This window comes from Nyctibius grandis, chromosome 5 (assembly GCF_013368605.1).
Source record: "Nyctibius grandis isolate bNycGra1 chromosome 5, bNycGra1.pri, whole genome shotgun sequence".
Lineage (NCBI taxonomy): Eukaryota > Metazoa > Chordata > Aves > Nyctibiiformes > Nyctibiidae > Nyctibius > Nyctibius grandis.
In genome coordinates this window covers 56,423,982-56,445,851 of record NC_090662.1, presented here as the reverse complement: position 1 = coordinate 56,445,851, position 21,870 = coordinate 56,423,982, and the positions used below count along the sequence as shown (strand labels likewise).

Here is a 21,870-nt window from a genome sequence, read left to right as displayed (position 1 = left end):
CTTATCTGTAGGCTAATGCTCATGTGTTAATGAAGTCTAAAGAGGAAAAATTAAAGTTTGACTAGGTGGTATTTTTTATTGCGATATTTGTTCTTTTTAAGAAGAATCTGATTCTGAATAGTCTCCCCGTACACAACAGAGCTTTCCTTGAGGAGTGTTCCTTTTTGGTGCAATGAATTCTGGAAACACAAATTTCTAGGAACTGTAGCAAATGAATTGTTAGCAGTAAATTGCATTAAAAGGTGAAAGAACAAAACCGACACTGTACTGTAAAGATAACTTGTGCTAAAATACATTTTAAGGGAGTAAGCTTTTAGGTTTGCACTGTAGCTACGCTCTTAATGTAATGAGGAATCTCCTTAGAAGCTTCCATTCATGCTGCATCTCCTGGATGAGGATGGTAGGTACTCTGCTTTTCTGCAAATAGTATTTTTCGGGCTACTTTGCACTGTGTCTTTCCATCTCATTCACTTCACTGTGTGTGCCTTCTTCCCAAACACATTGGGTATGTTTAATTAAGTCTCTGCATATATTCGCAGGACGTAGGCTGTACAGTTTTCAAATTGACGAGAATGACAGCTGAAAAATAAGACACATACCAAGCATACTCTTCCCTCTTCCACTTTCCCCGTGGCTGATCTTTTTTTCTTTAGAGAGTAATGTAGGAAGGAGTTTTAGGGAAACTAGAATGACTGTGTTTTCATCTTGATGTCCTGTTCATTTGATATTCTCCATGATGTTGCTGCTGGAGAATCACGCATTTTCTCATATTTGATCATATTTGATTTTCAATATCCAGCTGGACTTGCTGCTCTTCTATCATTATTCTAACGCTTGCTGTGTCTTCTAGAAATCCATGTAATGGATTCAAAGCTTGCGGGGTCTATATAGCATACAGTGTGCTCAATGTTTAACATTCTCTTTTAATTGAAGTACACCACTCTGAAAACCTCTCCCATCCTGTAGCTTTGCTTCCCTCCCCGCTTTTTTCCTATATACTAGGATTTAGCATTTTGAAACTAAACTACACAATCTTCTTTTTTTTTTTTCCTTTACCAAAACCAACCTAGTATTGAATAATTGTGACCTTTATTTTCTTCTGAATATTTTGAATGCTGCTTGTTACCTCTGCCTGCTTGGAACTGGCTTAACATTTTTATGACATCCTGGAGGTAGAGAGAAGGATCAGGGCTTTAATTCCTGACACCTACAAGTGGAATAACAAGTTACATGTATTTGTTCTGTTCATATGACTCTAAACAAAGGACACATGTGAGTGTGTGTGTGTATATATGTACAGATATATACATACACGCATACCTGCACATGCTTAGGTGTAAGTAAACTGTCATATGGCATCAAGATGTTTTTCTCTTTTTCTCTCTCTTTAAAGGTTTTGACTTTTAAAGAAATCAACTGGCAGATGATCAGAATAGAAGCAGATGCAATCCAGAGTTCTAAGCATGAAATCATGAGTGCTCCAGTTCGACTGATTACTAACCAATCAAAAATTAGGGTCACGCTTAAAAGAAGGGTAAACTTGAAAATTTTAACATCTTTTATTATTTTATGAATTAATTTTTAACTCATGCTCTTAATGCATACATGCACATAGTAAAGGTTTTAAATTTAGGCCATATAAAATGTAGAGTTACCTGAACTACATTTTTAGTAATGTGTAATCGGTAAGACTGTAGAGTTTACAAGAAATATTGCAGGCAGAATTTGAAGATAAAGACCTTGCACAGGTCCTACTAATGAAATCGTTTGACCTGCAGAGCTTTGTTTTTGATGATGCATGTTGTCTTACCTCTCTAGATTCGGGCAATATTTACATTACTTACATTAGCAAAATGCATCAGTTTAATATCCAATGCATGCCAAACAAATAAATGAGGCACAAATATACTATATCTTAAGTACTTTTTGGATAATGAGAGGAAAACAATTTAAAATGAAAGATATGTTTGTTACTACAGTTGAACTCAATGATCTTAAAGGTCTTTTCCAACCTAAATGATTCTATGATTCTATTTATATGGAAGAAATTTGCTTTTTGGGAAGTGCAGTTTTGCATTCAACTTCTTTTTTTTTTCTTGTCTTTCATATAAGAAATATAAGTATTTAATGGACCCATTTGACTTGTTTAAATTTTTATTCTACAGTTAAAGGATTGTAATGTAGTGGCATCAAAGCTGGTTCTGATTCTGGATGATTTGCTATGGGTTTTGACTGATTCCCAGTTGAAAGCCATGGTGCAGTATGCCAAATCTCTTAGTGAAGCCATAGAGAAATCAACAGAACAGAGAAAAAGCTTGGCTTCTGAAACAGCACAGGTATGATAATTGATTGTGTCACTGTATCATCAGCAAGTGTAGCTGTTCTAAAATACAACACAGTGTGGTTAGTTGTGTTAATTTATTTTAGAGAATGTTCAGTTACTCATTTTCATTCAGCTGTACATCTTAAATTACATTGGGAATGAATCACAGTAGTGTTAATATTTTACAAGATTTTTGTGTATTGATGTTAATTGCAGGAAAGAAAAAAGAAAGTTGTATTTCTTTATTCACATACAGAGTATTTAGACCTCTGTATTTACTTAACAGTTGATTAACTGTTCAGTAAATTTGCTCTCCAAATATTTTCTGGTTATGAATTAAAAAAAATAATTAAGACACACTAAGGTAACCTTAATGTGTGGATAGAAATGCTTACTATAATGATATAAAGTGCTTGTCCAGTTTGTTTTCATGGTACTGAAAAATTAGTTTTTAGTAAGAGCTTTCCTTTGTGCAGCTCTCTTGTTGGAATATATAGTGAAAAATAATTATATTTTAACGTATTTCTGCTGGCATAGATGCGATATTGATGCTGCATGTAAGATAGTCTTGATCTTGGTCTTCTCTTAGCACATACAGCAGACTAGACTGACTGGGCTTTCTGAGTGTTGGGGGGAGGGACCTCTTCTTGTCTGTGAAGAAGCAGCACAAATACACTAATAAAAGATTGTCCTATAAAAATAAAATTTAATTTATTACTAAGACTGAGTAAAGTCACTTGTATAAAATCTCTTACAATAAAGCTAGTGTACTGTAATGGAGAGTTCAGTTCTTGTGGTGGTCCTGATGATTTACGACGTGATTTGATGGTTTAGCTACAGTAATCTAATGGTTAGCTATTACTGAGCAGGGAGGTCCTGGTTCTTCAGTTTCCTGGGCTTGCGTTTCACCAACTCCATGATACTGGCACTGGCTCACGTTTGACCCTGTTGTGGTACAGTTTGGGGAAATAAACTAGCAGAAATGAGCCCAATAAAAAATTAATGTTTTTCTGCTGGTTTAGTTACCTGAACAGCTTGCAGCAAAAGTGAGAAAAATACCAGTGCTGCAAGTAACAGGGGTGTAAAGAAGTCAGGGGGAAGGGGAGAATGGGGGATGAACTGGCATTGCCTCTTTGTGACACCTAGCCATTAGCTTAACTTAGCTTTATTCTAAGGCAGCACACTTAAATCTCAGTAGTGATCCAAGGTGAATGCGTGTGGTGCAGATTTTTCTTTATTTGAAAGGCATGTTTTGAGTAAATAAAAGGATACTTATGCTTGAAAGGAAGGATAAACTTTATAAATTGATATGACTAAATATTTTTTCAGAGCTCCGCCCCTGCACCCAGCTCCCAGCAGGTAAAAGCGCACCAGACAACATCAGCACCTGACCAAAATGATGCAATAGTAAAATTGTTTAATGATTTTGATGTCAAGGAAACTTCTCATCACTTAGTAATTTCCCATTTGGATCTACATATATGTGATGATATCCATTCTAAAGAAAAAGGTAATTTTGTTTCTTTAAAAAGAAATTTTAAAAGTAGCACGCCTGTGAACCGTAATCATCTTTAGAAGACATTTTGAGGAATGCAATAATGTTAATCAAGAGTCTTTTTCTATTTTAGAGGAATATTCGGAATCGTCTTCCAGTGTCTGTAGACACATTTAAAATTGGCTAGATGTCTCTATCAGGACAATGTTTCCTTATTAAATGTAATTATTTTAGAATAAATGCAATAACAACTGCTAATAGTGCTAGTAGCTTCAGTGCTTTCCTTGTCTTCTAGAAACTGATTCTGTCCAGTCTGATTGTTACTGCTGTTTTTTTCTTTTATATTATAAGTTAACTGGGTTATCAAGAATGCAATGGCAACATTACTGTGGCTTGAAAGGGTCGCTGTACAATCTGATTCTGTAATACTCCTTATAAATTACAGACCAATAAAAGAGCAGTCCGCTTTGTGTTATTAATTTAGAGAATTTGATATCTCTGCAGCAAATTGAAAGAATGAAACAAGTGTTCTGAGGTCTTACAATTTTGTGTGTAATATTTGTACTTTTAAAATGAAAGGCTGTTGCAGTTTACCATGTTCGTAATCAGAAAAAAGACGACAGATGACACTACTTTCATGCCTTTTAAAAGTGATCAGAAGAGAACGACATATCAGTGTATATCCAAGGAGCTGGCTAGTCACTGAAAAAAATTATAGAAGCATACAAGGTCTGCTGAAGGAAAGAGTGTGAAAAACTTTGGGTTTAGTGAATGTATTTCCCTGATTAGGGAAGATGCTTGCAGAGCATAAGGTTGACTGGCTAGAGATGTATTTCCTTACATGCCAGCATATCTACTGCAGTTGGGATTTATCATTCTTAGTGAGATCTCTTTATTGGTCTTTTATTTTTGGCCATGAAGTTTAAATTTAGCAGTCAAGAAATCAGAACAGAGGACTCTCAGAAGACCTCTTCACTGTAATAATATTTGTCAAATAAGAAAAGAAATTACAATATTCTTGAAAGTAAATATTGACTTCAAATGACTGATCGTAATCATATGTTCAGTGTGAAAAGTTTTGTTTCAGAAAAACTGCAGTAATGTGTGTACAAAGAGTTGTCTTTTTAATAGCATTTAAAACAATACACAATTTGTTAGTAGTGACCAAGTACAGAACAGAGAGTTCTGCAAACTGATCTTCAGAAACCAGTGAAGACTAACTGAATGAAAATTTTGAGGGAAGATAATGAGATTGTAAGGAGAGCCAGTAAAAGGGAGGTACCCATATGAGAACTAACGTGCTAAATACAATGTCTGCAGAGCTGAGCATTGTTTTGTTTTACAGACTCAAATAGGCGTGTTACAGGAGGGGCCATGCAGCTTTCCTTCAGCTATTTGACAGTGGACTATTACCCATTTCACAAAGCAGGTATTAAAGTGAACATTTTGTGACTTACCTGTGAATGTAACTATATTGCTTAAATACTAAAAAATTTGTTTGTGTTTGTGTACAGGTCTTTGGAAAATAATGTTCAAAACATTTGAAATAACACACCTTTTTATTTCCTTCTATATGCAAAAAGAAACAACAAAGGCAACAACCTGGGAACCAATTTAATTTCTGTGAACGAGCCAAACACTTTTCAGTGTTTTGTTTGGTCAACTAAATGGTGTTTATGCATTTCTGACATGAAAAGAATTGTGTGTTGACAGGGAAGGGCAGTACACCAGATTGAGAATTCACTAACTGGATATTTGTAAGAGTCAAATCTGCTAGATTTTTTCCTATATATCAGTCTATCATTTTCAAGCAATGTGTTTTTTTTTTTTTTTTATTTTGTTAAACAAGAATCGCAGTGTGTAGAAGTTCAGCTGTGTAGCCTTTTGTTAAGGAATTGTTATTAAACAGATATTAGCAATTTTCATAGAAGCATTTCTTAAAAATCATTCCTAGTAAATATGTTTTTCAGAAATCTAAGAAATTTAGAAGAGACAAAATAAGTTTGTTGTTGAATTTGAGATCAAAGGCAATCCAGTACAGTGGAGGGGCTTTTACTTGGGGGGCAGGTGTTGTTTGTGCTTTGTTTTGCTTTTAGCCAACACAGACCAGTCATTTTGGAGTGATTATCTACGTACATTAAAGATGTAACTTAGCCATAGCTTGCCTCACATCCTTCTTGTCGCTCATGGTTGCAGATGGAATCCTGTAATGTCAATCTGTTTCCTTCATAAGTAGCAAGTATAGTTTTTGCACCTTAAAAAAATTAACTTAGTGTAGGTCAAATAAACCTACACAGCAACAGAAAAGAACACGCTTAAGAATAACAGTGTTCTTTCCTTGCTATAGGTTGGCCCAATACGGTTTGAGATTGTGATATTGGTTTCCTTTTCTATAAAAGTGGGAGCTTAAGTTACAGGAGTTTAGCACATGCCTGTCTTGTGACCCAGCTGTGTTTTTCATTTACTGTCACTCCTGATTCCTGCTATGTTTAGGTGAGAGTCTGATCTGTGTTTTCTGTGAAACAGAGAAAATGTAGAGAACCAAGGAAATAAATAGATTGTTTAGTTTGGAAGGATTCTTAGCCAGGTTGAACCATGCAGTTTAGGCTCTTGGATGTGCATGTTAGAAGCTCACTAAGAATGCTTTTAGTTAATGGCTATGTGGGACATAACTCCCACTACATGAAATCAGAGATGGAAAAGATCCTATGCAGGGCAAAGGTGGTGACTTTAAAGGTAGTGTTCTCCTGCAGTCTTAAATGGTGTTCTGTACAGGTGTGTTTAAGTAACAGAAATCTAGGTCTCACTAATAAGCTATGACAAAAGACTGCCAAAGGTGGTGGTGTTTGGTCCAATAGGGTGTATCTGTGGAGGGGGAGGGAACATGCCGGAAAGTTGCTTTCTCTATTTTAAGAGGTCGTAATCTTCTCACCGTTTTAGAAGTGTGTGGCACATCTGTGGGCAAACTATCATCACAGGGGTAGAAGTCCCTTTATTCAATGTAAAAGGAGTACATATTAATCTTGAAAGTTCAGAGGAAGTTCTCTAGCTGTGTAGCTAACATGCCTCTATATACTGCTGTATCAGGCTATCAGCCTGACGCAGAGCGTTCCTACCCTGAAGTCGAGGCTCTGCAATATTGCATACTTAAGGACAACACTGTATTGATACTGTGTAGCAGTGGGCAAGGAGGAAACAGCTATATATTTCTGTGACTGTTACCAGACTGTTTTCTGATTTTGTACCTCTGTAGCCTATGGAATGTTTAGAAATAGCTCTTTTGGTATAGTCTTCTTGGAAACTGCGATTAATCCTTCAGGAAAAAGCCCTCAACAATTGATTGTCTTTGCAAATTGTTTGTTTTTTTTTTTTCTTTATTTGTTTTTGTAACAGACCCCACTCAGACTCTAAAGGGAGTCTGAGGCATAATTGCCATGGGGTAAATTTCTAACCCGTTGAACATCAAGCCTTCCAACAATAGCCTTTCAGAGCACTAAAAAAAATGAAGCAGGTTTTGTGTCCATTGACTGTGATAACAGCCTGGCTTATGTTATGTTAGGGTTACTGGATGTTGTAAACCTGTCTGTACAGCAATCCATCGCTTTACTGGTCCTCCCAGACCTGCTGTCACAGAAGCTTTTATCCAGATCCATTATCTGTGCAGCTGATGTGTTGCTGGATGAGGATCAGAGAAAGCTGCTGCTTTGCCATCATGCAAGACATTTTGCAGCACAAGAAATTCTTGATCAAGCTGATACATTGAGACAATATGAGAAATTGGAAAGCATTTTCTTCCTGGGCAACCAGCAATAAATTCAGATGGTAGCAACATCAGTGCCAGCTCCACTAAAGTACTGTTCTCTTGTTTCAGTCTGGCCTGTCTCTTCACTTCACACAAATAAATACGGCAATGATATCTCCATACATAGAACTGTAGAATAGTTGAGGATGGAAAGCACCTCTGGAGATTGTCTAGTCCAACCCCTCTGATTAAAGTGGTGTCAATTAAAGTAAGCTTCCCAGGATTGTATCCGGTTAGGCTTTGAATAGCTCCAAGAGTAGAGACTCCCAACAACCTCTCTGGGCAACATAGTCTACTGTTTAATCACCCTCACAGTAGAAAAGCTTTTCTTAATGTTTAAGTGGAATTTCCTCTGTTTCAGTTTGTGCTTATTGCCTTTTGGCCAGTCACTGGGCACCACTGAGAAGTATCTGACTCCATCATCTTTACTCCCCCTATCAGGCATTTATACACATTGATAAGATCCCTTTGAGCATTCTCTTCTTCAGGCTAAACAATACCATCTATTTCAGCCTTTCCTTATACAACAGGTGTTCCAGTCCCTTGAGTATCTTTGTGACCCTTTCCTGGACTCACTCTGATAAGTCCATGGCCTTCTTGTACTGGGGAGCCCAGAACTGGACCTAGCACTCCAGATATGGTCTCACAAGGGTTGAGTAAAGGGCAGGGATCACCTCCCTTGACCTGCTGGCAATGCTCTTCCTAAGCAGCCCAAGGTGCTGTTGGCTTCCTTTGCATCAAGGACACATGCTGGTTCATGTTCAACTTGTTGTCTCAGATTTTTTTTCTGCAAAGCTGCTTCCCAGCTGGTCAGCCTCTAGCCTGTACTCCAGATGTTGAACTTGAATTTCCATTTGAAGTTCGTAAGATTACTGTTGGGTCACTTTTCTAGCCCTTTAAGGACCCTCTGAATGGCAGCACCAGCACCTGGTGTATCAACCATTCCTCCTAATTTTGTACCATCTTTAAAGCTGTTGAGGATGCACTCTGTACCATCATCCAGGTTATTAAAGAAGATATATTGGCCTCAGTGTTGGCCCTGGGGGTACATGACAGATGACTACCTCCATCTGGACTTGATGCTGCTGATCCCAGCCCTTTAAGACCAACAGTTTAGCCAGTTTCTAGTCCAACTCACAGTGTACTTACCTAGTCAGTACTTCATCATTTTGTCACTGAGCATATTATGGACAGTGCTGAAAGCCTTGCTAAAGCTGAAGTAAAAAACATCCACTGCTCTCCCCCCATCCATCAAGCCTCATCTCATAGGAGAAGGCTGTAAAGTTCATCAGGCATGATTTCTCCTTCATAAATCCATGCATGTCACTTTCCTGTCCTTAATGTGTTCTGGAATGGTTTCCAGGATTATTTGCTTTGTTGCTTTCTGTTATCTTCCTCCATTACCTTCTTTGAGGTGAAGCTGACCGGCCTGTTGTTCCTTTTATCCTCCTTGAACATAGGAATGACATTTGCTTTCTTTCAGTCCTGAGGAACCTCTTCTGATCACTATTCAATGATGCCCTTTCAAAGATAATTCAGTGTATCCTCCAGCTCTCTCAGCACTTCTGTGCATCTCATCAGGATCCCATGGCCTGGTGCATGTCTGATCTCTTTAAACGTTGCCTAAGTTAATGGTCTTCTGCTGAGGGGAAGGTTTCCTTGCTCCAGAATTTTCCAAAAGTCTCAAGGACCTGGAAATTCTGAAAGCAAGTTTTACCAGTGAAGGCTGAGGCAAAGAAGGCATTGAGTACCTTAGCCTTTTCCATGTCCTTTGTCACCAGGTCCCCTCTTCCATTCAGCAGCAAGCCCAAGTTTTCCCTACTCTTTCTTTTGCTGTTGATACACCTGCAGAAACCTTTCTTGTTGTCCTTAATGCTCCTCATTAGATTCAGTTCCAGATAGGCTTTGGCATTCCTAACACTGTCCTCCATATGCTTTTTAGGTAACCTGATGCTGCTTCCACATCTTGTACACTTTCTTTTGATGTTTAAATTTAGTCAGGAGCTCCTGGCTCATCCACACAGGCCTCCTGCCACATTTGCTAGACTTCCTGCTTTTCAGGGTGGACCATTCTTGAGCTTAGAGGTGATTCTTGAACATCAACTAGCTCTCCTGGACCCCTCTTCTGGCCAGGGTTACATCCCAAGAGATTCTTTCAAGCAGGCCAAAGGCTGCTCTTCTGAAGTCCTGGATTGTCATTCAGCTTTTGCCTTGTTCCTTCACCTCAGAATCCTGAACTCCACTATGTCATGGTCACTGCAGCCAAGGCTGGCCCTGACATTTACATTCCTGACCAGTTCTTCCTTTTTTTGTAAGAATTGGGTCCAGCAGAGCGTGTCCTCTCTTTGGCTCCTTAATTACCTGTGTTAGGAGGTGATCATCAATGGACTTTCAGAAACAGCATGGATTGTTTGTGTGCTGCTGTGTTGTCCCTTCAGTAGATACTGGGTGGTTAAAGTTCCAGATGGGGAGCAGGATCTGTGAACATGATACTTGTCTGGAGAGGGCCTCATCATCTTCCTGATCAGATAGTCTGTAGCAGACATCCACCACCACATCATCAATGTTGGTCTGCTCTCTAGTCCCAACCTGTAAGTGGTCAGCTGGCTGATCATCCATCCCAAGGCAGAGCTCTGTGCATTCCCACTGCTCTCACAAAACTGGTAGCTCACCCTCCTTGCCTTCTTGGCCTGTGCTTCCCAAAGAGCCTGTGTCCATTCTTTGCAGCATTTCAGTTGTTTATGCTATCTCACTATGTCTCTGAAATCTCAACAAGATCACAGCTCTGCAGCTGCATGCAGACCTCTAATCCCTCCTGCTGCTCCCTAATGCTCCTCATGCTGTATTTGTTAGCGTGCAAGCGCTTCAGAGAGGCACCTGCACGTAGTGACTTCCCAGAAAGGGCTATGAGAGCTTTCCCTGTAATGCTGCTGTCCTGTAGGTACTTCAGAGTTTATGTGCGTATGCTTGGGGTGACCTCACTTCAGCCTTGTTTTGGAGAATCCCAGCTTCATGGACTTGAATGTAATGGATCTTTTCCCTCTTGCTGTCTTTCTGTTTTCTTCCCTGTTCTTTTCTCTTCTTCCTTAGCTAGAAATATGTGAGTAACCATCAAAAGGCTGTGAGGCAGGACAGTGGGGAAAAATGTCATCTCTCGTGATAGGCCCCTCCCTTAAAGTTTCTTCCATGCTGAAATCTTTGCATTTAGACTTGAAATAACAATTTTTTCCCGACGGATTTTCCTATTTAATAGCAACCATATCTACTCATCCCCAGTGTAAGTATCCAAAACGTCAATAAGTCCCAAATAAAGTAAGCTTTCACGTGCTGGTTTTTAAAGAGTGATGTGCCACTTGATAGAAGTTATTTGTATTGCATCCTTATTATTGAACAGGTTAGACTGTCTTTACAGGGACTGTTTGAAGACATCTCAATTTCTTTCAGAGGTTTAAATGCTTGACCAACAGAAACATGTTAGGAATAAAAGAAATTCTACTGGGCTTGATATTTAAGGCTGTGTGCTGTAGCACTGATTGAACTTACCTTCTTGTTTGTGTGCCTTAAAGGTGCTAGAGAGCCAAGACAAAAAGAATACGTTTCTGAAAAGGGACCAGGAACTTCTTAGGACACAGTTCTGGCAGGAAAGATAAGTTTGGAAAGAATGAGTATGAGAACATTGTTCTGTTACTTGCTCTTGCATATTTTTTTCAGTGAAACATTTTTTTGCATGTTCTCACATGTGAAATTAATGTGTCATCAGATTCCTCTGAACTGGAAATATCCAATGATGTTCTGAACATTAGTTAGTGGTGTTAAAAGTCAGGTGGCAATATTATGTTGTTTTCTGAGTGAATTTGTGAAGCAGTGAGACTTGTTTTTATGTAATATGTAACTTCTGTTTTAACACCTGTTATAACTTCTATTGTTCTATAATTACAGCATGCAATGAGATTATGTTTTGAAGAAGAATTGTGAAATAGTAGAAACTTGTTATCCAGTTAGAAGCAAACTTTCAAATGAGTTAATATTTCCCTAATTCCTCTTATTTGCAGGAGACAGCTGCGATCACTGGATGCATTACAGTGATGCCACTAAAACTAGAAGTGGATGGGCCAAAGAATTATTAAATGAATTCAAAAGCAATGTTGAATTGCTTAAGCAGGCTGTGAAGGATCAGGTTATAGATTCTCCTCCCAAATCACCACCTTCTGTATCTCCACAAAACCTACAAACAGGTACTTTGTTTGCATCACTAGTGCTCTAATTCCATGAAATGTTAAAACTATTCTAAAAAAGACTGTTCTTTTCAATGATTCCATCACTATTCTTTCCTACAGGCAAGGAACAGATACCGAAAGGAACATCTAGGGCTTCCTCTGTATCTTCCCAACAACCAAAGGGCAAACTGATGTCTAGTCCTATTGTGGTTAGACTTGCAGATTTCAATATATATCAGGTACATTTCTTCAAGTTAGTAAAACTGGGGCTGCTTTGCCCTTGACTGTTACATAACTATGTTTTTTAAGGGACAATTCTAAAGCCCACTGAAATTAATAGAAGTCTTTCCATTTGTTATTGGATTAGATCTTTATGGGCCTGCTTCTGCTTTGTTAAAATCAGTGGTTATTTTCTTATTGACTTTATATTAGATGATACCCTATCACAATTATGTTTTGGATCCAAGTTCTACTGTTCCCCAAATCCTGACATTTGGAATTTCATCTTTTCATTGTACTATGTTAGGTACCCAGTATTTTAATACGTGCTTTTGTATTTCATGCTTTTCTTATTGACATCTTTTTCAGAGTACATGTTTTTTTTAAAAAATGTTAAATTCGGGGTTAAGTTTTTCTCCATCCCCTCCCTCCCCCAGTGAGGTTTTGAGTAGACACTTTAACCATTTCCGCCCCTGCCTGCCTGCCCCCCCTCCCCGATTTGTTTTAGTAGGTAGTTTTAGTTGCTGGCTGTGGTCCAGATTCAGTCTTTGGTGCAGATAGGAGGCAACTGGAATAAAGGAGTATATCTCTAAGGCAGAATGGTAGTAATAAGGGAGGATCTACTCTAAATTTCAGGTCCTAACAAAAATGTTTGGTGTGTGCCCTTAGTCGTTGTGACTTCTACTTGCTTTTGTTTCCATTTTCAGTGCTTTTTTGCCATTGTTTCTGGTAGAGTGGAGGTTGCAGCTTGCTGCCAGGAGTCTTCATCTGGGTTTGAAGTGGTTTTATAATATCATGTTGTACTGTTGGTGTTTTCATTTGCCTTTTACTCTTCAGATGCTTGTCTCCTCCTCCCCACACAAATACATTTTCATTTTTTTTTGATTGTCATTATTTCTATACAATTTAGAAAAAGTTATTTTTCTAAATATATCTCTTATTACTTGAATTTTTGTGTGTTAATACAGAGATGTTTGCAGCTTGAAAACAGCTACACAGAGTGAAGCAGGCTTATAAAGGTTATATATTCATTATTTCCAGTGAAACTAATAGAAGTGGACATCATCATATACTCAATAAGTCGTATAATTTCAAACTGTCAGTCTGACCTGCTAAGTGTTGGATGAAAGAGCTTTGTTTTGACAATATACATTTTAAACTAGGGTACATTCCAAGAAACTTAAGGTCAAATATATATCAAAAGTTGACCTCTTTCTTGTTTCATACTTTACGTTGGAAGGGAACAGAAATGGAGGATTACTGTTCTATAGTGTCTTGATTCTCCTGTGAAGTAGACCTTCGGGCACAGCCAAGTATACATACCTCTGCCAGGTGCATGCTGAACACCTTGCGTAGCAGTATACAGTTGAGAGTTGGCCCATGTACTGGTATCTGTCCTTATGACAGTAGAAGGACTTCCTAACGCTTGTGTAATAAACTTATTTAGTTCATCTATCCCTTATCATCTTGATATGGGATCCTTTTGGACAGACGGTATGCAAATTATACCGCGTCCTAGCATAATTGCTTATACAGGAGCTGTAGTGTTTGCAATAAAGATACCAGATCATTCTAGGCTTCTAATGAACACCTTTGAAAGTGACCTGCTGCCTCCTGCCTCGCTTGAAGGAAGGGGATCTGGTACCATTAATACTATATAGTTTTCTTCTGTAACTGTTCTACACAAATTAGTTCTACGACAAGGCAACCAGGTGTTTCTCATTGTCTGCACTTTGTGTAGTTGGGGATCTACATCTGAGAGCAGTGGAATGTTACCCTACTAGGGGCAGTGCCTTGCAACTACAAATGTTTAATGATTCATAAAAATGTAATGTATTAATGAAGCTAATATTTTATCTTTTACAGGTTTCAACAGCAGACCAGTGTCGTTCTTCCCCTAAAGCTCTGATCTCTTGCAATAAAAAGTCACTTTATCTTCCACCAGAAATGCCAGCTATTCATATTGAATTCACTGAATATTACTACCCAGATGGAAAGGACTTTCCTAGTAAGATTTTTTTTTTGTACCAAACCATAAATTTTGTGTATTACCTTCACCTTTATGAAGCTTAATACTGATTCCAGGTTGACAATTGGAAATAAGTAATGGCTTTCTAAAATGGAAAGAACACAACACCGTTCCATTTCCACAGTGCTTGCTCCTGACAAACTCCTGTAAATACTGGTTTTTATAAACATGGATTTTAAGCCTGAAAACACTCACAGCATTTTTACTGAGACATAAATTCTTCATTCTCCAACATACATTTATTGTTTCTGCAGTTATACTGTCTGGCTACATAAAAGAACTCAGTGGCTACATAAAAGAACTTAAACTGTAGCAGTAGTATCTAAGATGCAATGAAGATCTGCTGGAGTTATTTTTATTAATGCATTACGGGGCTGGCCCTCTTTTATATACAGAAATGTCACTGGATTTCTTGGGATGGGACTTGGGAACAGCCAATCTCCATTGTCCTGCCCTTCTTCATTACATTCCAGGAAAATGTAATGAGGACATTCTCCTCCTCTCCTCAGACTTCTTTCCGTTCTAATATTAGATCATTCAAAAATTCAGTTAACTTCCTTGGAGTGAGAGAAAGAAGCATCACTTTAGGTATCCCCTAACAATTTATTCTTCCTTGGGACCAAAGGAGTGTGTTTCTGTTCTTTCTCTGATGTAAAATACTGGTGAAATGTAAGTCTGCACTTTTTTCTAAAAAAATCCACACCAAACCAAAACCAAAAACCAACCCCTAAACATTTCATTTGTTCTCATGATTTTGTTTTGTTTTCTCTTTTAGTTCCATGTCCAAATTTATATGGCCAGCTGAATGCCTTACAGTTCACCCTGGATGAGAGAAGTATTCTTTGGCTAAATCAGTTTGTGTTGGATTTGAAACAGAGTCTTATTCAGTTCATGGCTATGTACAAGTTAAATGACAATTCAAAATCAGATGAACATGTTGATGTTAGAGTTGATGGACTAATGTTAAAGGTACGCTGTCACTGAGAAGGGGTTTTGTGGAAAATACTTTTTCTCTTATTCTGAAAAGCTTATAGCAAAGCAGCTGAAGAAATAAATGAACAAATAAATGAACAAACCATACACACAATAAGCAACGCTGCTCTGGAAAACGATGCGGAGTATGATGGTTTGAAGACAGACAGCTGTCTTCCATACTACTTCATCTATGTGCTAGGGGTATTTTGGTTTTGTATTGAAGACATGAATGAGAGTATTAACAAATTATTTCACTGTATTCAGTGAAGCTGACATAGCAGAAGAAAAGCAATTGAGCACTGAAGTAAACATAACTAGCAAAAAATTCATATTTGCACTATATATTAATGCAGGGGCCCTCCCTTGTTCCTCTGGTCGTGGTGTATCAAAACTCTTTCATCTTGTTAGTGAATGCCTGGCGTAAAGAAAGTAGCTCGTCTGAAGGTTTATTTCCTTCTCCAAAACCCATTCTCACCACTTTTTGTTTCACACTGGCCCTTGACTGTAGTTCAGCTAGACAAGTTCTTTACATGTTTATTCCGGAGGAGTGGCGCTTGTTAATGCAGCTGAACATCATATTTTTGCTTCCCTTGTCGTCTTCTTTGGAGGAGGATTATTGAGCAGACAATTCCCCCCACTCCCACCTTGATTTGCATTGGGCATTGGTTTTCAGGGTTCAGAGGTGAAAAAAACAATGAGTCTTTTCCATGGTGCCCACAGGAGAGATTTCAAGGATTCTAAAAAGCCATTGTGTGGAGAGATGGTTATCTTTCTAAGGCTCTTGGTGCATATTTAATGGAACTTTAAAAGGACATGGTTTGTACTGAATGAAAACAATTAGTGAGAGCTAACAACCGGGCAACTACAAATACAGACTGATCTAATATTGAATTACTATATGTGAATAGCCCACTAAACTAAGAGAAGATAAAAGTAAAAGTACTCTTAAATCCCTCAAACCTTGATTCATATTACTTATTTCATCCCTGTCTTAACTGCATTTAAAGAAAATTGGCAGAGTCCGGGTCTCTAGGTTTGCTGGTTTTATTAAACAACTCGGAGTTGGACCACCACCGCAGTGAATGGTACCTGACTCAAATTCACTATTGGTTTATATAGAAACTAATAATCAATTACATCATAAACATTTCATAAGCTTCTGCTAATAATCCACTAACTATTTCAATTCCTCTTTCTTCCTTCGTCAAGAGTCCACAAAAGTCCATTCTTTTCCATTGGTTAGCTGATCTTTATGTTCTGGTTCTGCTTCGACTCCGGTCGACACCCCGTCCTCGATGTTCTTGTTGTGATCGGCGTCCTTAATGTTCTTGCCGTGATCAGCGTCCCGTCCTGATCCAGGTTGACCAGAGTCCGGTTCCCACCGCCAGTGTCTCCTAAACATTCAACCTTAAAAACAACTAAAGTTATATTTAAAACCTTATCTATATTAATTTTTATTTCTAAGTGTCCTATATTTCTTTTAAGGTAAAGAAAAGGTTAACCATACATCCCCTTTACTAAAATCATCAGAAAGTAATACTTCTAGGCCTACTCCTGCTTAGCTACTCACTAAGCTTTGATTGATGATTTGTTCAGTCATAGGTCAGGATTACACAAGGAGCTTTGAGAACAATATTCGTGGATTGTGAAAGCCCACCTGTGTTTATTCAGATAGACTTATATTAATTATTCTATTCTTCATTCTATTTCACCCTTATTGATCCTTGTCTCCCTAACTCATAAGAACTTTTACATTAATTATGTGAAAATTTCTATAGCACTGCATTATTTTTATTCCAGCAAATTATGAATTTTTTATTATTGGTGTGCTTGATGTTTACATATCATATAGTTAATTATTATCTAGTTACATATTCGATTATTTTGTTCTGAATCCTTTTATTTACATGAAGAAGCATCATCACTCCCATCTTTTTAAGTGTCTTTAGGATGACTGTTTTACTCTGATCTTTCTAGGTTCAGCATGGAGATGTTGTGACAGATAGTATCACTGATACTAGCAAAACTAGTGTGGCCAATGTCCATGTTAGCAACATCAGATAGAGGATTTGGCATAAAATATGTATTTCCTTTAAAAGTTGCACTAAAGATATGCAAGTTAAATTAAATATAGTATACAGAACTATTTTGGCTTTTAGGAGTTGGTGTATATTTTTATGATGAAAAAAATTTATTATGATTCTCAGATAATGGTCACAAAATACCTATTCTGTGTTCTGCAATGTTAAGAATATTAGCTGTATTAGCATGTTTAATTGTTGCCTTGTATCTTACCGTAGAAATAAAAGACTGTACTACTCAGTGTAGTGAAAAACCCTATTTGACAAATCAGATTGAAAACCAGAGAATTATAATTTGGAGTTCAAAGTTGTAAATACTTGGAACACTTGAGGAAACTTTCTGCCAAGCTGTTTCTGAGTTGAAGAAGTGAGACACTTCAGCCTAACATAGCTGACCTAAATCTAAATCCTTTACATAAGAAAAGACTGAGACCCTTAACATTTTTGTACAAAGACTGAGTTTTAGATGCCACAGCATCCTTCTTAAAAATTAGAGGAAACACAAATGATAGTCTGTGAGTCTGACTTATCCCTGTTCTGTGTAAGTATACTCGAGTTCTCATAAAATGCTAATTATATTCCTTTATTTTAGTTGTCATGGCTATTATTTTGTTTCTTTAATTGTATACCTTCTTAATCTACATATTTATAACTAGACAAAATATATTTCTCTCTTGCAGTTCATCATCCCATCTGAAAACAGACTTGAAATTCATAAAGATCAACCTCGTGCACTTTCCATTCAAAGTTCAGAGATGATTGCTACAAATACAAGATACTCACCAAACTGCAGACACTCTGATCTGGAAGCTTTGTTTCAGAACTTCAAAGACTGTGAATTTTTCAGTAGAACTTTCACCGCTTTTCCTAAGTCCCAGAAGAATTTTAATCTTTTGCATCCAATCTTCCAGAGACATGCTCATGAACAAGATACTAAAATGCATGATGTTTATAAAGGTTATATCATCCCAAAATTGAATAAATATGCATTAAAGGCATCTGCAGCTACTGATGTTTGGGCCTTGCATTTTTCCCAGTTTTGGATAGATTATGAAGGAACGAAAAGTGGGAAAGGCCGACCAATAAGCTTTGTGGACTCATTCCCACTTTCACTTTGGATTTGCCAGCCAGTAAGATTTGCAAAGTCACAAAAAGAGCTTTTATCACATAATCAGACAGCTGTGAACATTCCAAAAGGTGAATCTAGTGATCTTGCTAATAGACTGCAACGTAAAAAACTTTTAAAGGAATATTACAGCAGCGAGACAGAGCCCTTAACCAATGGCATTCAAATGTCAGACACTTCAGGAGTGCTTTCTGAAAGCTCTTCCTCTGATGCAGATGTACATGTTCTTGTCCATGTTCAAAAACATGTCAGCATGCAGATCAATCATTACCAGTACCTTTTTTTGCTGTTTCTCCATGAATCCCTTGTATTGCTCCTGGAAAACTTAAGGAATGATGTAGAAGCGGTGACAGGAAAACCTTCAAAGCAAACAGATGTCTGCATTGGCATCCTACTGAAAAGTGCAGAACTAGCCTTACTACTCCATCCAGTGACTCAGGGAAACCCTTGTAAGTCTCCAGTTGTGGAAGAAGGAAGTCCCATGGCATCAGAGCTCTCCCCTTTGGGAAATGGGGAAGCTCTTACTTCAGAGAGTAAATTAGTTGCCAATGAGATAGTGCAAGCTGGTATTACTAATTTTGATTATGTAAATGACTGCAAGCCTCTGAATGCTGAAGCTAATAAAGGAATTTTAATAGATCCTCTTTTGTTTACATCAGACAGTAATACGGATTTTCAGAAAGGAATGTCATTTTCAGATGATGCATCAGATAAAGGTTTGGGAGATACAAGTGAAGGAGGAAGCAGTGGACTTTTTAGTAGAAGTGATTCAGAGGAGGTCTGTGGACCTCTAAGTGAGAAAAGCAGTTTGCATCTTAGGGATTCAGCATCCAGTTTAAATAAGAGAGAAGATTCTACTGAATTTTTCATTGATAAAGAGGATGACAAAAACATATTCTCAAATAAGTTAAATGAACAGGAAGGTACAACTGAAGTCTGTCCTAACCAAGTCACTGACTTGGAAACAGAAACTGCCTTAGAATCTGAAGAGCTTGAAATCAACAAAGAGAAAGTGACTTCAGTTATAATGTTTGCATCCCAGTCTTCATCAAGGTATAGAAGATTTAATACTAAATCAATTTTTCTACTATTTCAAAATATTTATCAATCTTGTTGGCCACATACTTTTAGTAATGGTCAATGGAAGTGAACATCTAGTAGGTGAAAATTTTAAAAGTATATGAAGATGTAAGATATGCAGTATGCAGCTTTCAATGAAAACTAAAATGAACTGTTAGTTAATTGATTTAAACTATTTACTTTAAGTTTAAATGTTATGAAATACATATTGAGGAAAATATTGACACAAATATCTACAGAAATGCATGTTGTTTCTATGCTTATCTCCTTTTCTTGCCAAAGGATTATTGAATAATCAGATTTTTTCTTCTGTATCTCAGCTGGTTTACAGGAATTTTTTAAAGTAAATTCTGTGTAATTCCTTTAATTTGAAATAATAATTTCCTAATGTCTTTATATTTAAAAAGTGCAAAGCCTAAGGAACGCTGCCCGTCCAACCTCCCTGCATTCTCTGTTTCTTACAAGAATATGAAGAGAAGTCCATCACAAGTCTCGCTGGATACCATCTCTATTGATAGTATGATGCTAGAGGATCATTTGATAGAGAGTGATGGAAGTGACAGCCAAAGCTTTCTGGAGAAAGGTAAGTAGGTTTAAAAAAATATTTTTAAGCTATACATGAAAATATTGTTTGTTACTAAAATAATACTCAAAAGGATTGTAGTGCAGCAAATCCCGGACACTTTACAGCACTATTTCTGTTAGCTTCTCCAGTCAGTAATATCAAGTATATTCACAGCACATCATTTCAAGGGAAAGCAATAAGGTGTGATACTTAAGTAGTGCTACTTAATTAAACACTGCTTAATTTTTCTCTCTTGAGGAGAAGTAAAAGCATTGCAGTGCAATGTTGCAACCCTGAATTAAGCAGAACTGTTCTCTGCTTTGCTTAAAAGCTGTTGCTTTGGCTGTAAATGTTTACAGGTTTGTACCCTGAATCAATGTTATACTTGAAGTGGTAAAGAAGCTTTAATTTTGAAAGCAGATGAAAAAGAAATGGATTTTCACTAATACCACGCTAATTACCAGGCAGATAGATTTGGTAGTCTCCTTGCAGCTTGTTCCTTACGGAGCAGTTCCTACCTATTGACTGTCTAACAGCAGGTATTTGTCCAATTTTTGCTCATCTGTGCATGAGTGTTTGCTCCTGATCTGAGGGAGGAATTCAGGCATATGGTAATTTTTTCTATATAGTCTGTAGTACTGTAGACTTATGCAATTGTAATAATCTAGTAGCTCTCCAGCAAAACTGATTAAATAATTTTCTAATGTGAGAAAATACAGTAAGAAGACTTCAGTGGTACCTCTTCTCTAATAAATTCTACTTCGAATAAAGAATGACAATATTTTTTTACTGTAGGATTTATTTTCAGTCTAGAGCAATAATGAGAAGAATGTTTCACCTGTAAACCTGTCATATATTTGGATTGTAGGAGTATTCCTGCATGTGCTTATGTGGGAGTATGCCATAAAATATATTTTCCATTTTAAATAACCTTGATGTGTCTTTTTAGCTTGTTAATATTTAACTTCAGGTTAACTCTAGGTGCTTTTTAGTTGTCAAGGAAACACTGCCATGATCACTCTAACAATAATATATACAGCTTATTTCTCTAAACATAAAACCACAAACATTTGCTCACGGCACTGTACAGTGTTTTAGAAAACATGGCTTGGAATCTGTAACCTTTTTTTGTGCTGGATCAGTCTTATATTTGATTTGGAAGACTGAAAAAGGTCTTTCATAATTTTTTAAACAATGCATGTAGAGTACCGTTTTGGTTTTGTCACTATATCCTGCCTTACTTGCGTAGCATCTAGAACTTTGAATTCTCTGTAAGAGGAATAGATTTGGCAGTTCAATCATAAATATTTGTTTAATAAGCCATTCAACTAATTTTAAAAAATGAGTTAATGTATGTGTACAGTAACAGACACTGACTTTATTCTTAATGCAGGAGTGATTCAGGTTACGCTATGCTAACTTTGCGTTTTTTTCTGGTGTATATACGGAAGGTATTACAGCCACAAACTATCAAAGCCCATCAGAAAATACCCATGAAGGAGGCACAGTGATTGAAAATTGTGATGGGTCATCTCCAGATGCCATGAGCGCTGCTTCAGAGAATACCCATGAGACTAGTGAAGAAATGGTAATATTATTGAATTCCATTAGAATACAGCTTCAGTAAACTAAACCTTAAAATAGAGCTAAAATGAATGCTTTTAGAGATGATTTTTCAAGTACTTTTGGGAGCTTTTGTTAGTGCATTTTATAACCCTATAGATCTAGTCCACTTGTATTAAGTACAAATGAAGATTATAAGCCAAGTTACACTGAGCATTCTCTGTCCTTGTTATCTCCTCTATAGCCACTGTTCATAAATGACAGTAGCCACTTAAAAATGTCAGAAAATATTTCAGCTTTAGTACATCGCAGTGTTTTGTAATATCATCATGTTCTTTTATGTCCTGTTCAATATTATATTTAAAATGAGCTTTTTAACATCTTCAAGTATAGAT

The 21,870-nt window shown here is 37.2% G+C and overlaps 1 protein-coding gene across 2 annotated transcripts in view; it reads left to right on the top strand.

Annotated features, from left to right (window-relative positions):
- The window catches only part of BLTP3B (bridge-like lipid transfer protein family member 3B), a 64,943-nt gene that overhangs the window by 26,700 nt on the left and 16,373 nt on the right, over nt 1–21,870 (top strand). For both annotated transcript variants that reach the window (XM_068401301.1, XM_068401302.1), the window contains 11 exons: nt 1,394–1,534; nt 2,166–2,336; nt 3,653–3,833; nt 5,164–5,247; nt 11,673–11,855; nt 11,958–12,076; nt 13,923–14,064; nt 14,861–15,054; nt 17,822–19,320; nt 19,755–19,930; nt 21,364–21,500. In XM_068401301.1, the coding sequence (XP_068257402.1) occupies nt 1,394–1,534; nt 2,166–2,336; nt 3,653–3,833; nt 5,164–5,247; nt 11,673–11,855; nt 11,958–12,076; nt 13,923–14,064; nt 14,861–15,054; nt 17,822–19,320; nt 19,755–19,930; nt 21,364–21,500 (3,027 nt within the window). The remainder of the gene's footprint in view (nt 1–1,393; nt 1,535–2,165; nt 2,337–3,652; nt 3,834–5,163; nt 5,248–11,672; nt 11,856–11,957; nt 12,077–13,922; nt 14,065–14,860; nt 15,055–17,821; nt 19,321–19,754; nt 19,931–21,363; nt 21,501–21,870) is intronic.